Source organism: Myiozetetes cayanensis, unplaced genomic scaffold (genome assembly GCF_022539395.1).
Source record: "Myiozetetes cayanensis isolate MyiCay16 unplaced genomic scaffold, myiCay2020 scf2-11, whole genome shotgun sequence".
Classification (NCBI taxonomy): domain Eukaryota; kingdom Metazoa; phylum Chordata; class Aves; order Passeriformes; family Tyrannidae; genus Myiozetetes; species Myiozetetes cayanensis.
Window position 1 is genome coordinate 3,826,405 of NW_026087411.1, and position 16,091 is coordinate 3,842,495.

Genomic DNA, 16,091 nt, shown 5'->3' on the forward strand with positions numbered 1-16,091 from the left:
TGTGGGGTTTGCATGTTTTAATGATGGTTTAGGAGAGATGTGGATAGTCACTGGAGATCTACTAACTCAGGCACTTGCCAGCCTCACACGCACATGCTGACGTGAGAGCAGCTGGGGACAGGATCCAGAGCCTGGCAGGCGGCCAGCTTGGCAGCGCCCAATGTACCCCACCATCCTCTCAACAACAGGGTTTCCCCAGGGCTGCCACAGCAGACACTGTCAATGGATATGATTATGGACCTACACATGGCACAGCATTGCTCTCCTGAGGGAGAGCTGCGCGTGGAGAACAACAAATGCTGGGAGCAGGGACATACAAGCAGTCCTGAAGGGCACCGGCCACAGCCACCTAGATGAAAGCAGCTTTTTAGCCTTTCTTAGACTTGTCCAGCGTTCTCTGTGGACTATGGCCAGCCATCAGATTTCAGCAGAAACACAACAGCTGTTGCATGATAACCATGACTAACTTATATGCAACAAGCCACATCAGAGTTATCTGAAACCCAGAGTCCAGAGAGACCCAGACCCTGCTGGAAAACACAGCCAGAAATCCTTCATGGATGACATGAAGGGATACAACTAGGACTAGAGACATTCTGCAATATGGTAAATGTCTTCTAGGAACCCAGCACCATCCTGGGTGAAAGCTCAGGAAAGAGAGTAAGACCTTTTCTATTGACCTTTTAGCTGAAATAAGCTAGAAAACATTTATTGTTGTATATTCCTAAAAAAAGAAACAAACAAAAGTCTCACAGGGGCTTGTGAGTATCACTTGCAAGGTGCACCCTTGGCTGCAATGTTCAGGCCTCAGCCACACACACATCCTCTACTCCACCTTGTAGCTAGTATTTTGGGCAAAACCTTAGGCGTTGTGCTCTCTATCCTTTATAATTTACATTCTGTGCTTTACTTTGGGGAGCACTGAGAGAAAGGTGGAAAATACACACATTTTCCTCGAGAGGCTGTTGCTTATTGCTGAAAAATTCAGCAGAGGATTGAAGTCTCCTGAATCACTACCTCCCCCATGCCCAGCTTAAAAGGCAGGGTATGAATAACTGCACTGCCTGTAGTCATGACTCTACTGCCAAGCTGAAGCCCCACTTTCAAATGAACAGCAAAAATGGCCAGCTGTTAATCTGCCACCATCAATCCGGGATGAAAAAGGGGGAAAGAAAGGCCTTGGAATTAGGCAGAAGATCCCTAGTCATTGCTCCTGCTGGTGGTAGCAGCTGCTCCAGTGGGGGCCACAGCTTTCTCTCTCTTATCCTGCTACATAGCCGAGAACCTCATGTTACTGTGCAGTAAGGGAGTGATTCATCATCATTACTTAAGCTCCCCTTCCCTTTTTAGGGGAAAAGGATGGGTCTAGCACCCCAGAAAACAAGCATTTCTGGTTCATTGTGATGGGGAGAATTTTCTGTTCAAACTTCACACTCTGCTCATCTGCCCTAGAGCCCCGCTGTCACCTCAGGCACATCCTCGATGAGAGCAATTGCTGTGAGATCTTCCCTTTGCTGGGCAAGAAGGTGTAATTCTTAAGTTCACATAAGCTAACATGAAAATGTCAATGGAGACATGGTGAACTTTGCAAGTTGATTAACAACCCTTAACAGACTACATTTTACCTTGGCATGTTACCGCTATGTTTTACCTGGACTGCGGTGAAATTTTTACACCTATGTGCTATCATAAGGTTAAAAACCTCAACCACTCCTTCCCCCATACCCCTCTCCCCACTTTATCACCCAGCACTTCCCATCTCATGAACCAGTGCATTCATTCATGGTCCACCTTCTGAACATCCACGAGGCCCACATCCAAAGACCAGACCTGGCATTCAGCACCTCACTAGAAGTGAAGCCACCTGCCAGCACCTGCAGTGCAAGGGAACCACGCTGCAGCCCCCTTTTCACACAGGTCCTGCTCCCTGTCACTTCCCTGCGTGCACCAGTGCACTCTGCATCCACCACACACTCCGCAGATGCAGATCCGTGTAGCTTCAGGGTGCTGACAACTTCAGAGGTGCTTGTGCGGTCCTTCGGGATGTGCCCTCTCTGCGATGCTTCCACAGGGTTTTGCTGAGCACTCCGTTCCCTCCTGGATTTGAGTGGCCCTGTGTCAAACAGTGCCACTTGTAGATTCAGGGTGTGTTGCAATGAATGGTCATCCTGTGACAGCACGATCAAAACGCATCTCTCCAGGGAGGCCCGGATGCTTCAGTCCTGCCTACAGAAAGGTGCCAGGATCGTCTGCAGGCACGAGATGAGTACACCAAAACACTAGGATCTTCTGAGGAAGGCAAGAAATCCCATTGCTCAATTCACTTCCCATTATATACAGGCAGCTTGTAACCTCCACAGTCTCTTCTTGTTTGTGTGTTTTGGGCAGCAGGAACCAGGTGATTTCAGTGCCAACCATCTCTCCCTGCCAGAGGCAGCAAAACACAGCTCCCAACAACCCCACCAAGGCTTGCTGCTGCTACAAGTGCCACCGTGCTCTGCAAAGAGCTCTGTCTTAAGAGGGATCTGGTGGGCTCACACTGAAAATTCAGATACATTTCACAGGGTGGGCAATATGCCAGGGATTTAGGTTATACTCAAAGCAGACGTTAGCTCTGAAATTTAGAGACCTCAAGGAATTTAAACTCCCCTTCCCCCCAGAACACTTGCTTTCCCAGTTGTGTGGCAAACAGGAATCTTTCTCCTGGTCTACAAAACCTCACCCACTTTCCCCCTAGCTGAGACCAAGTTGTGGACTGTGTTCATGGCAGAAGATCACAATATTTGTCAAATGGAGGAGAATAAAATTGGCTGGATCAAACAGGATAAAAATCACTTGGGTTGAAAGGTTTCAGGTTCAAGCCTCAAGTAAATCATGAAGGTGAAAGCTGAGAGAAGAACTTAAATTCACCACAATGTCTCAGAAGAAACTGAGATCAGGTTTCTGGTATTTGAAAACTCAGCACAAAAGTGATGTTAGAAATCCTACAGGCTGCAAGTGAGTTCTCAGGGGGTCTCTCTACCTTTTTTAAACAGAATTCAACTGCATCAGACTGGGACAGACACTGATTCAAATCTCAGTAGGAAAAGGGATAGCTATAAATAAACAAAATTGCCTTCCTTCCTTGCGTTAATTCACTGCCTGCAGTTCAGCGCCCTTTTGCCAGCCATTGCCTAGGTGTTCAGCCAACCAGCTTGGAAAATGACCTAAGGAAACAGAATTCTTGTTGTTCCTGGTTTTAGGCACCCTGCAATGCAAGAGAGCTTGCTCCTTTCTATGTAACAGAGCAGGAACAAAGGAAAGGAGTCACCTATTTGGAGTGGAGCTAAGGCACTAATGATGCAATAGGTGAGGAAGGAACAAACACAGCAGGAGGACAACTTCATCGTTCTCTTTGCTCAGTTCCCTTAAAAAACCCAATGATATCTCTATAGAAAAGGAGGAACTAATAGAGCATATACAGTATCCCTGTCGGAGTTTCATTTTAAGGTTATTTTGTTGTTCTCCCAGAGAGATTTGTTTCAGATATCAAAGTTACAGAAGCTGTTTCTAAAGTGGATTTTGGTGAATGCAGGCAGAGTTATCTGAGCAGCTCTGGCTAATCACAGCTTTGAGTGGATGCCTGTTTGTTGTTTTTCCCTGTGGTTTCCAAGAAAATAAGAAGCCTGTCTCTATCACTTTTTGGCATATTACTGAGATAGGCCACCGAAATGTGCTGACCCCAGGGACGCAGTCTCTCCCTGTTCACATCAGTGGCAGTCCTGATGTCATCACAGCTTGATGAAGATCGATGATGACTGGCTCATCTTCTGCCCAGTGTCATTGAGGGGGAAAACACTAGAGATGGCTACGTCCACAATTCCTTGGCAGAGCTCTGCATACAGCTTCCTAAGAGATGAGAGAGACAAAATCAGATACCCAGGCAGGACAAACCAGCAGACCCCCAAGCAATTTGTATACAGACATGCATTTTCCTGGCAGGATCTACAAGATCCTGCTCCCATTACAAGGAGTAGCAGGGTGGCAAACAGGAGGAGGGCAGCATCTCTTCCATCTCCTTCCTGCTTACACCAGCAACCATCTTCTTTTTCAATGGTGATCCTATTCCTAATATTGTTCCCTGCCAGATAGGACCACAAATCCCGTTATCTATGTTTACTGTCAGGACAGGCTACCGAGCAGAGTCTCCACATCCTCAGACCCCAGACTTGAGCCACCACAAGATGTTTGGGAGCAGACATCTCAGTACCCCCTGTACCAGCCTTCCAACTCAGGGAGTCCTGATTTACTACACCAGACCCCATTCACATGGGGATGTGCCCCAGAGAGACTGCTCTGATGCATTCATGGTTTGATGAAATGCCGTGCCAGGGTGAAGTTGTTCACATCAACTTGTGACCAGGTACAGAAGCTTCACAGGACCCCCAGAAGCGTGGGATGTGTTTTACCACAGCACAGCTTATCCAGAGCAGGATTAGGGAGAAGAGAGACAAGGTGTTTGAGATGAGTTAACAACAGATTAATTTTCTGCTGAAGGCAATACGTGTGTAACCTCCCTCAGCATGCTGGCATATGGAACATATTTAGTACCAAGGCTGTCTTTCCTTTACTCCATGCCTTTGGGGCTACATGACAGCAAGATGTTTTTTCAGCCAAAACCTACCTCAGCTGCTTTCAGTATCTTCCAAGTGCCCAGAGAGGCAAAAAACAAACAGGGCACTGCTGCAATCCAAATCCACCCAGCAACAGCCAAATTCTACCCATACAGCAACACAAGGAGGTGCAAGGCAGTATTGCACCAAGGTGCACAGGGCATTCTGGACAAAGAAGGCTTCCCAAGCCCTATCCCTGAAAAGGCTGCTGAACAGGCTGCCTGGTAAATTTGACCAGTACTTTTTGTTTACTGTTAGTGGTGATCTAATCTAATTTATTCTAATCTACATCTAATCTGATCAAATTCTAGTGTACTGATGTACAGCCTGTTCTGTTTTGCCAGGGTTTTATATGATACAGGTGCTCATTTAGCAAAGATTTCTAGTCTCCTGCAGTTGTCTCAATCACATAATAGAGCACTTCCCACTGTGCTTATGCAAAGATGCTCATGGCCAGGGCTATTTGGCTGTCCCAGCCTCCCTGTAGCTAGTGGAAGCTTTGACCCAATGTCTGCAGCATCCACTGTGTGCTCTGGGGTCCTGTGCCTGCAAATTTAGTCACTCACTTCCAGCCGCCATCCTTGATGCTACACATTTATTACGTGTTCAGTGGCTCCACAAGGGAGACTGAGAAACAATCTGACCCCCAAAGCATTAAATCTGCAACATAACTTCAGCCCAATAGTAATAAAAATGACCCAAGTTATATTCAAACCCATTTGTTCAAAAACTGAGATTAGTGCCCCATCTCAAACAGGAAAGAAGCCGGAGGATACCAAACACAGAGACAGGAGCAATGAACCCAAACTGACAGCACTTAGAGCAGTATCCAATGTGGGTTAGCCTGAAAAACTCCCTTTTAATTCTCTTTCTTCCACCTTTTTCACCTAGAATTGGGACATAGCCAAGTTTTGGGTGACTCATGTGAATGGTGGCATCACAAGAGTATTATAGGAACTGATTACTCACTGAGCACACGCTGGGGCCCCATTGACTTCTATTAGCCAGACCTTCAGCTCCTCATCCACCATGAAGTCAAAACCAAAGAGCTGGAAGCTCTGGTAGTGAAGATGCTTCGTGCTGATTGCAGGCTCTATACACATAAGGCAGCTTCTGTGAAGGGAAAAACAGAAACTCAGCATTAAGAGCCCTGTGGACACCTGTTGCACTGCAGCTTCCGAGGGCATATGCATAACACAGTCAGGTGAAAGGGTTTGCCCTGAAAGTGCCCCAAGTTACAAGCTATATACCATACCTGCCATGGTTACCAGGTCCCTGCAAGTGAGGTCCTCCAACCATGAAAATACACATGGGAACACCCCTGAATTAACTCCTAAAGAGCTGGAGAGCAGCATCCTCCCTCAGTACTGCATCACGCAAACTGAAAAACATGGTGTGCAATTAGAGCCTGGAGCCACAAAGGGCTGCAGCAGGTCCCTAAGGAACTGCCACTGGACACTCATTTGCCTCCAAGTCCCTCAAAGATTCTGTCATGTCCTTTCGGTGCAATCAACAGCAATGGGGTACTTGCAAAGTAAATTCCTTCATTAAGGATTGCTTTGTCAAGACCTGGATTCTCTAAAGCACTGTGATCTCTGATATCTCTGTAGGCACTTTCTGTGCCTAGTAGGGAGCTGGCTCTGTGGACTGAGTATGATGACCAAGGCCAATGCCATGTGCTGCTGCTTGCTGGTGGTGGGGGAAGCATCAAAACCCCACAGACTCGACTCCAGCTTCATTTCCTCTCTTGCCCCTCATACCTTTTATAATCTCAACCTCTCCTAGCCCTGTCTTTTGACCTGCTGTCTTCCCTTCCCTTCCCTTCCCTTCCCATCCTTCTCCAGCCACAGTTGGCAAAATGCAGACATACTGACACTTACCGCTAAGGAAACAGCACCTACTGAGGTGCCTTTTCATTGAGCAATGACATTGGGGTATTTATGGCCTTATCTTAAATTTAAGCAATTGAAACTCTTCCTTTCTTGGTCTGTCTGCTCTCCCAGCTGTCTGTACACATTCCCTGTCACTGAAGGGTTACGTTTTCCTATGCAGCAGGCAGTTGACTACCTTATTATGTGTTTGATTTGCAGTAAGATGCCATCCTCAAGCGTTGTGTTCAGGGCATCCATCAGATACTGGTTGAACTCCTCAAAGAACATTTCATTCCCTTCCTCATATCGCCCATAGTTTTTGGAATATTCCTTCTGAATGCAGTGATTGGTCAAGTGGCAGGTTTTGTCCTGGAAATTAGCACTGTTATATGGTTCGGAAGAGGTCCGCAGGACACCCTCTCTGTAGAGGTAGATATTATATTGATGATCCACGAGAACCCAGCTCCTGAGGGACAAGAGAACAAACCCCAGTCTCAGTGTCTCAAAAAGAAACAGCATGAAAAGAACGCTGGTATTACAAAAGCAGAAGTTACCTGATGTCAAACTTGCGATGCCCTGGCTCTAAAAGGAGAGGATTCTCCAGGTATTTCTGAATCACATGCACTTGTCCCTGCTCATCGATGAAGTCCAGAAGCTCTGTAGCCTCTGAAGAAATCAGGATCCCTTCTCCTGGCACAGAAAGATGAAGACAAAATTAGGTAGAGGACCATTCTACCTTTGCTGGAGCTTTCTCAGGCCCCAAGTGGACCATGGCTCATTTGCCCAAAAAGCCATGCAACATGCAAGAACCTATAGATGGCGCGGTGGCATGAGGGAGAAGTCAGCTCAGCTAAAGTTATCTAATACTTCTCTGGCACTATGCCCATTCTTCAGATGTTTAGTTTGGACTTTTTGGACTAAACCAAATGACTTAGTCTTAATTTTGTGCTGAGTGTTTTGGAGGAAATACTGTGCAAAAACTCCCACACTTCAAGGGGGCACTGAAGGTATAATAAAGGTTTGGAGCACAGGCAGGGACTGACAGGACAGTCCAATGGGAAAATGCTCCTAGCTATAACTTCTGAAGGTCACTGTCAACACAGCCCTGCAAGTACTCTCAATGCTCCATGCTCTGCATACCTGAGTCACAGCTTCTCAGCCCTACTGACCTCCCATTCACCCCAGCATCCTCCACTGAAAGGAAGTCCTGTCACCAAAGTATCTTTCTCACCCATGCTTTATGCAGAGGGCAAGATTTTTTAGTCCCCTGATCACAGCAGAGTCAGGCAGAAACTCCTACTGGCACAACTTCAATTGTGCACTGGAGGAAGAAGGGAAACAACATCCCTGTAAGCCAGTAAAGCCCCTGCAGTGGGAAGATCATCAGGCATCCATTCTGCACTGGACAGATGGCAAATCAAGGAGGGGTTAGCTTAACTGTGCACCTAGTCAGCAATCCAGTGAGGCAGCAAAGCAGCTTATGTGGGGCAGCTGTTCCTTCTCTCAAAGAAAAGACCTAAACCTCTAGCCACACTTGAAACATCTCAACTTTTAAGTCAGGGCATCCAAAACCTTTAATTTTCCGGTTACTGATAAATGATGAAGCTTCCACTAGACCTGTCCCAAGCCAGGGGCTGTGCCTGAGCTCTATCTGTCTTGATAATCAATGTCAACAAGCTTTCTTCTTCATCAGAACTAATCCCCAGACACTTAAAACTTTCCTCTAAAAGATTAACATGAGGGTCTGCCTTCCACTTTAATTTGCAGCAGCACACTGATGAATACAAAAAGCTACTCTGCTTTAGTGCAGAAAAGATGGGATCACACTTGAACATCAAGTATGTGGAGAATATAAACTTCCCCTGCAGCAGACCACAGCAATGGCCTTTTCAATTACCCAGATTGATTTTTTGTCAGACAGTTTACCACGCAGAAACATTTTCCATCACTGGCATAACAAAAGGACTTATCTCCCCTTCGTTCCTGATGAAAATAAGCATACTCTTCTGATACTTCTTGGTAACAGCCAAGAGAGCAGACCAGCAAAGGAGGCCACCTCTGGCTTTCACATTCTCTTTTTGCGAGACTGGATCAAAAATGACTCTGCAAGTATGAGTAATACACCTGAGCTTGTTCCCTTTGAAAAGGCCAGACTGGGCTCTGCTGCACACATGGCAAGGTAAGTTTTTCAATGAAGCCATTCTAATAACGTGCCCATGATAACACTATAAGTAACAGACAGCACATAGTTTTCAAAGCATTGCATCTACAGCTGTGTCCAGCTACCTCATAGCTCATTATTTCTGTAGAGCGAGTGACGTAATGACCCTGGAACAAGGAAGGACACATGATCACTTGGGTATCTACTGCCCTATTCAAACTAAAGGGACATACAGACACTGCATTGCTTGTCTTTGCTCTGGTACCTTCCCCTGAGGCTTGGGTGCAATTTCAGTGTACTGAGCTCATGGCTGCTCAGTCTCTCAGTGTGACCATGGGTAGGCCACTGACACCAGACATCTGAGTCTGGTTGAAAGACAAGCAAGATTTCCACCCAGGTGAAGCCAGGCGTAGCTGCAGAACAGGGAGCTGCACTCCTGGCCCTTGATGGCTGCTGTCCTGCCCGCTGATCTCCTCTCCATACCCTGTTCTGCTCCCCCTTACCTCCTGCTCTCCCCATTTTCCTCACCTACTGCCTTCTCCTTGCAGCACTTTCCCATCCTTTGAGGCGCATGTGTAGAAATATGGAGACCCTTTCACTGCCATGCATGTTCTGGGTAGCATGTGCACATTACAATGCTTGACAGGAGCCCCATGCCACCAAGTAGATAAAGGAGAGCCCTGTGCTGGTTTGACTGGCATAGGGTTAGTAAGTGAAGCCCATCATAGACAGACTGGATATCAGCTTGGCTCAGCCAAACCCCGGGACTCTATGGATCATGTAAAGAGTAAGGAATAACAAGAAATAACTCGTGATGCTGCAGAATGAACCTTTGGCACCAGCTGAGGACTTGGCAATCCACACGTTGCCTTCTTTGCCTTCCTGCCGCCTGTTGTAAGCTGCCAAGAAGACTTCCCGCTCATCTGTCCTTGTGTTGTTTATGAGATGGTGAATTCCATTCTGTGCCGGAGCCACGGGAGTCTTCAAGTTTGTTGGGTAAATCACATATGACTCAGGGAACCATGTGCAGGACTCTGATAGCTCAGGGCTTGTCTTGATTAGCCTGGGTGAAGAAAGACTGTTAATCTCCAGAGTGTTCCCACCCGCATGGGGTGATTTAATAAGAACAAAACCATCAACTGGGTTTTTTGCTCGATGAGGAATAGCAGTTTACAGATAGTCTGTCCTAAATTATCGTATTTTCCTTAGACCCTTGAAATTATGGTTTTCCTAAAGATACTATAGCAACCCCAACTCACAGCCAAGCACTAACTCTTTGATTCAGAACCTGCAGGCTTTCATGAAACATTTTGATACCCACAAAACTAACAGCTGAGAAGTTTCCATGTAAATAGGGCTTGTGGTGCATTCCCTGCATCATCTCTGCACAAGGGAATTGAGGAGGTGTGTTTGCTAACACGGATCAGGGCAGGAAGGACGCAGTGATCACAACTGGCAAAAGGGAGGCCAGAGCAGTAATGTTCTCTGTGCTGGTGCTTAGTCCTTGGTCTCATTCATACTGACATCTCACCAGGTGTCCCAGCTGTGGATGAAGACCACTGAAAGCAAGGACATGGCTGCATGTTTCACATCCCCAGGTATCTGGGATCCCCCTTGCACCACACAGTCTCCAATCTCTCTGGCACACCCCTCCTACCAGTAATGGCTGGAGATGCCAGTGAACTCCTGTTAGCAGAGCCCAGGCCTGTTTTCTTTCACTGTCAAGGGAGCTGCCTGCCTTTTGGAACGTTTTGTGCTTTGCTTGAGGCCAAAAGCAGAGCTCATGACATGCTGACTGTCTTTGTGCATTTGTGCTTTCCTGTTGAAATGGTAGTCAGTCAGTGACACCCTGGGAGCCTGAGGAATGTCATTTGTCTTTGGATTCATAAGTACCTTGATGCATCATTGATTTGTGAAGTTAGAAAGCTCAGCCAAGCTCCAGGTGATACAAACAGGTGTGCAGCTGCTTTCAGCACTGCCTCTAGACAGTAGGCCAAAGAGAAATCCAGCTCATAAGCGCCCTGGGTGCTTGTTTAAAAATACTCTTCCAGTTTCTGACAAACGCCATTACCACTGCCAAAGAAGCAATTGGAAACAGGTTCTTTTCAGGGGAAGGAGAGGCCTTGGATCAGCACGCAGTCTGCAGGACTGCAGCAGTGAGAGGCAGCACAAACTCTCATGTGGAATCAAACCCTGAAGGAGACCAAGAGCTCTGACATGAAGATGCCCTAACGGCTGCAGAGTTTGCATAGGGACGAGGGTTATCTACAATGAAAGCTCATCCATGTTTCCCCAGGAGACCCTGGCATGGCAGGTCATGCAGAAATAACTCCCAGAGCTCTTCCTGGAAATGTCTCCGAGCACTTGTTTGACCAACAAATCTGATTAGCTAAAAGCATATTACTGTCTCATCTCTGCATGAAACAGAGAATAAAAGCAGTAGGTTTTAATTAAATGTCTACAAGGAAAAAGAGCAGATATGTTTGGGCTTCTTTTTCTTTTGATTTGGCTCTAATCTGATTCAATACAGTCTATGGTTTCAAGCAGATACAACACAGTGGAAATGGCATTTCCCCTGAAGTTACAAAGACGCCTTTGTGTACACAGATAGCTCTAAAGACCAGCACAGGAGTATGAAGACAGCACATGGCAGAACACTCCCAGGGCAGCTGTTCTGTGAAATACCCCCCAAACAGGTCCAACACTCAACAAGGGTTAGAAGAAAAACTGTCAAGTCCATGTAACATGTCAGTGAATTTCTTACTTCACCAGAGATGCTTTGCGGCACAGCTTGTCTGCTCCCCTGTAGTAATTCACCAGCTGCACAAGTCCAGGTTCATGGCCTAAGAAATGGAAAAAAAAAGAGGTCAGACAAACTTCTCAGTTAATAAAGGGAAAACAACTGCTTGGTGCAAAAGAACCTGTGCACTATGGAGGTGGGGGAACGAGGTTGTTTCCTTGCCCTGCATTATAGAAACAGGTTGTAAGCTGGTACTGGCTCCTGTGGTTTCCTTCTTTTAGTTGCAAAACCCCGTGCATTTACCCATTTGTTTTAATCTGACACATCCATTTTGCAAAGGAAAATAATTATTTCCTAATCCACATTGCGAACTGGCAGCACCACCCAAAAATGTTCTCCATTTGCTGGTGGCAGCTTTTGAAAACTAAGATTTCAGTTACTGTTAAATGCAGATGGAGGATGCAGGGAAGCACATCACGATACAAAGATCACATCTTAGCCAAAGGCCTCTTTGTCCCTCTTGGACCTGGTATCACAAAACACTGGGAAACATTTAAAGATTTGGAATCTTCCTTCCCTCTAGCAGCAAGACCTGTTGGATAGCTGAGGTGGGAAGAAACTTCTGGGAGTCTCTGCTCTAACTTCTTGTTCAGTCAAAGTTTGAGTATCTCTAAGGAAGAAGATCATACTGCTTCTGTAAATCCTTGTCCCAGTGCTTGGCTGCCATCCTGTGTCCCCTTAACTATCCCAGTGGCCCCTGCTAGAGTCACTCCAGGGTGTCTTAAGCCTTTCTTGCACTGAAAAGTCCCAAACTGGTCCCTGTATCCAGCTTTTGCCTCACCAATACCACACAGATACCACAGAGTGCCAAACAGATGGGCACTTCCTTACCAATACTGGACTCCTCACCACAGCCTGCCTTCTTTCACCTGCTCACACTACACAAACACTTGTGCTCAGCTGGAAGCTCTCTGGGAAGGACACGATGGCAGCGAGTATCTGACGGGTAACACTACACAGCCTCTCCCACACAACCAGTGCAAATGAACACAGATGATGTGCAAGAGGCGAGTGATGCCTAGGGCAATACCCGGGTCACCAGCGACAGCGACAAGTGCATCAATAGGGAAAAACACAATGGAAAACTGCTCTGGTTTGAAATGACCTTGGACCAGGGGGATCCCCCAAGCATCAGAGTTACTTCCACCAGCACCCTCTTTCCCAAAAAAAAAGGCATGTGGGAGTGGATTGTAACCTTGAAAAAGGATTCAGAGTTTTAGTTATTCTCCTTGGTGTTCGCCTGGGAAAAAAGGCCTGGAGTAAACACAACCAGGCAGCTGCAAGATCACAGAGCGTGAATATCTATTTTCAACCCCAAAGTCACGTCCCTGACCTTGGTCACTTTTTTATTCACAAATCTTTAAATACAAGACAGCTGAGAATCATCCTGCAGAAAAGATCCGTAACTTCAGACACTTCAACGTGTCTGAAGTACCAGTACGGTCAGGTACTAATTTACTGAAAGAAAATAGTAAAAAATCCCCATAGTTTCTTTTGTTTCCAGTTTATCCTGGGGACAGACATCCTCACTGCCTTCCTGAGCATCGCCATGGAACAGTGGGCTGCAATGTAGCGTCTGGGTGGCCACAAAGAGAGACCATGAGGCAGGAGGGGAAATGTTCTTGGGCGTGTTGCGAGGTCTGCACCATGCATTTAGCAGGAATAAAAAGCTGCCAAGGCACTGATCAAACTGGTGATCCCCCCATGGCCAGCAGGGCACAGTCCAGCATCCTCTGCTACATGAGGCCTCTGCAGCCTCTTCCTCCTTTCCCTCCACTTAGCACAAACTGCTTTTTTGCTTGATGCAGACACTCACAGATTAAGAGCACAATCCCCCAAGAATTAAGTCATCAGTGAGAGCAACAGAGGACCCTGCAGCTGGATAGCAGCAGTGGTGCATGATGAGAGTCCCCCCTTCTACCCCTCTCCCAGTGACCCAGCTTAGCCCCTGAGTAATGTAAATCCCTACAGTTCCCTGAATTAACTCTGCTTCCAATGAGTAGAGCCCTTAGGAAAACCAAACCAGCTTTGATGCAAGAGTTGCTCAGGAAGACAGCTTTAGGACGATGAACCAGAGAAGATACAGTTTTCTGTAAGATGTACCAAAATAACCATGTTATTTTTGCTCTGAATGTATTGATTTCAGGCAACCAGTTCCTGCTATAGCAGGATGGTTTAAAGAAGCCAGTGCCAAAGCACGGTGCCTCTCCACAGGTTATAGATGTGTCTTAGTTCTGAGAAATGGTTTGAGTTTTTGGGTATCCTATGGCAACACAAGCTGAGGGGCTCGCTGAGGTCCTTCCATCACCCAGGAAACTTCTGGAGGATGGAAAGGGTTCGTAAGAGATGGCCACAAGCCCACCATGGTTTGATGTGCTGTGCGTGCCCACTCACATCACAGAATGGTACTCGTTCTGCAGTGAGGCCTGATGCTCGCAGGCTCTCCGTGCTGGGCACGTTTAAAGCACAGGTCTGCTCGCTGTGCCTGCTGTCAGCACGTGTGAGCAGCCTCACTGCTTAAGCCTCTCAGTGTTTCCCTGACTGCTGCAGACACCCCAATGCTGGAAGGTGACCAGATGGCATTGCTGTGTGATGGGGACTTTCCACTCACAAATGCATGAGGAGACAAGGGAAGAGGTGCTGGAGCTGGTGACTTGCAAATCTGGGAGACCAATCAGAGCTGGGTCTCTACTGCAAGAAAAGGGGCTGCAAAGCTGTCCTGCCCCAGAGCTGCTGGAGTGAGGGGGTTCCTCCTGTTTTGACATTACTGCAGCCAGAAGCAGTGCTGCAAAATCACCCCAGGAAGAAAAAAAACAGGGCCAAGATGACAGTGCATCCCTGCTTCCCACCACACCCTGCAACACTGCCAGTGCCTGGCTTGGCTATCCCTGCTTGTGGGCAGTCCATAGCACTTCCCCTCCCTGCCTCTGGGCTCCACACCATCCAGTGGAGCGAAGGGCCAGGGTGGCTGTGCTGACAGCCCTGTCTGCCATGGGACAAACTTGCATAGGGCAGCTCCCAGGGCCCAGCATGTTGGCAAGTGTGACAGTGGGGGTCAAGTAGCAGGGGAAAAGGTGGTGGGCCAGAGGGGGGTGGGGCTCTACAATGCAAAGAGCCTCTGGAATTACCCACATGCTGCTCCAGGCATCCAGGGACTAGTGCTGTCACTCCCACCAAGCCCTGCAGAGGCACATCCCCACCAGCCTCGACTCTGGGGTGAGGGTTTGAGTGTGCCTGGTTTAGACCTGTTTCCCCACCTGTCCCAAACACCAGAAACACCCCATAACACGTAAGCTCAGCACTGCAATCTTCCTGCCCAGCACCAGGCAGGGGAATGCCACTGGCACCACCGCAGCCCCCACAAACCCACGCTGTGTGCCTGAAGCCCCCTACAATGGTGCAAACGCTGCCAAGGACGTTGCTGCAGGACAAGGAGGGCAGTCTGGGAAGCAGGGCTCCACCCGGGGGGGCTGGGACCCTAATATCTGTCAAATGCCAGATGGGGGGGCCCCGGGTGATCTCCCTGAACACCCCCCCCCACAACCCCGCTTCGCCACAGCACAGCCTTCAAGCTGGGCAGGGAGTGTTCTGGGGGGCACCGGTGAAACCATTCCCGGGGAGTTTGGGAGGGGGATCCTTCGAGTCCTGGCTGGCGCCAGCAGAGCCCACAGAGAGCCCTGCCGGGGGTCGGGAGGTGGCTGCACGGAGACCCTTCGGTGCCCGCCCTTTGTTTGGGCGACGGAGGCCAGGGCGGCGGCCGAGCCCCGGTGACAGGAGCCCCGGTGACAGGAGCCCCGGTGACAGGAGCCCCGGTGACAGGAGCCCCTGTGACAGGGAGCCCCGGTGACAGGGAGCCCCGGTGACAGACAGCCCCGGTGACAGGGAGCCCCGTACGCGGTCAAGGCGACAGGATGGTGACAGGGGCCGGGGGCACCACCTCCCGAACCGCGGGGCTCTGCCGGGGAGCGCCCTGCCCGTGCCCGCAGCGGAGGCTGCGGCGAGGACCCCGCCCTGCGGCGCTGGATCACCGGGAAGGGGAGGGGACAGCGGCAGCCCCCGGGCTGCAGGGGGACAGGGGGAGGCCGGGCCCTGCTGCCGGCGGGGGCGGCCGCCGTGGGGGGGGGTACCCTTACCCAGCCTGCCGAAGGGGAGCCGGTTCCTCTCGCCCAGCATCAGGTTGAAGCGGGGGTTGTCCCTGCGGAGGCGCCGCCACTGCCCGCTGGCCAGCAGCAGCCGGCTCACCTCGGCGTACACGCTGCTGCCCTCGTCCCGCACCACGAAGGTGTACATGGCGACGGGCGGGGGGGTGGGGGGGGAGAGGGAAGGGGAGCACCCCGCCCTACCCCCGGCGGCTCACGGGGCCCCGCCGCAGCCCAGGCAGGGCCCTGCGCGGCCGCCGCCGCCCGGCCCGGCTCCGCATGGCCGGGACCGCCACCCCCGAGCACCGCCCGAGGAGCCTGCCTGGGCGGGGACTGACCCGGAACCAGAACCGCCCCCTGCTCCGGCCCCGGCTCCTCCCTGCCCCGTGATGCCGGTGGGGGCGGTGCTGGGGCCTCGGGCACCTTGCCCGGCCTCGCCGCTTCCCGCTGTGCCTCGATCGCTCCTGT

At 49.4% G+C, this 16,091-nt stretch overlaps 1 protein-coding gene across 2 annotated transcripts; it reads right to left on the reverse strand.

Annotated features, from left to right (window-relative positions):
* Positions 1-2: 2 nt before the first annotated feature.
* Positions 3-16,000, reverse strand: TTL (tubulin tyrosine ligase). 2 transcript variants are annotated; one of them, XM_050315232.1, is made up of 7 exons: positions 15,618-16,000; positions 11,449-11,527; positions 9,515-9,747; positions 7,078-7,213; positions 6,720-6,989; positions 5,622-5,765; positions 3-3,888 (listed from the first exon to the last, which is right to left on the reverse strand). In XM_050315232.1, the coding sequence occupies exons 1-7, from the start codon at positions 15,772-15,774 to the stop codon at positions 3,771-3,773; spliced, it is 1,137 nt and encodes a 378-aa protein (XP_050171189.1). In that variant the 5' UTR covers positions 15,775-16,000; the 3' UTR covers positions 3-3,770. The 2 variants fall into 2 exon arrangements, 1 of the variants encoding a protein (XP_050171189.1); XR_007628903.1 differs by lacking the exon at positions 3-3,888 and adding an exon at positions 5,908-6,033 and having other exon boundaries at positions 5,626-5,765; positions 15,618-15,925.
* Positions 16,001-16,091: the final 91 nt, after the last annotated feature.

Coding starts and splice junctions, on each gene's coding strand:
- TTL (XM_050315232.1), bottom strand. CDS start 15,774: ATGTACACCTTCGTGGTGCGGGACGAGGGCAGCAGCGTGTACGCCGAG. Junction 5,766..6,719: donor CAAATCAAACACATAATAAG/GTAGTCAACTGC, acceptor TTCCCTTCACAG/AAGCTGCCTTATGTGTATAG. Junction 3,889..5,621: donor GGGGCCCCAGCGTGTGCTCA/GTGAGTAATCAG, acceptor CTCATCTCTTAG/GAAGCTGTATGCAGAGCTCT.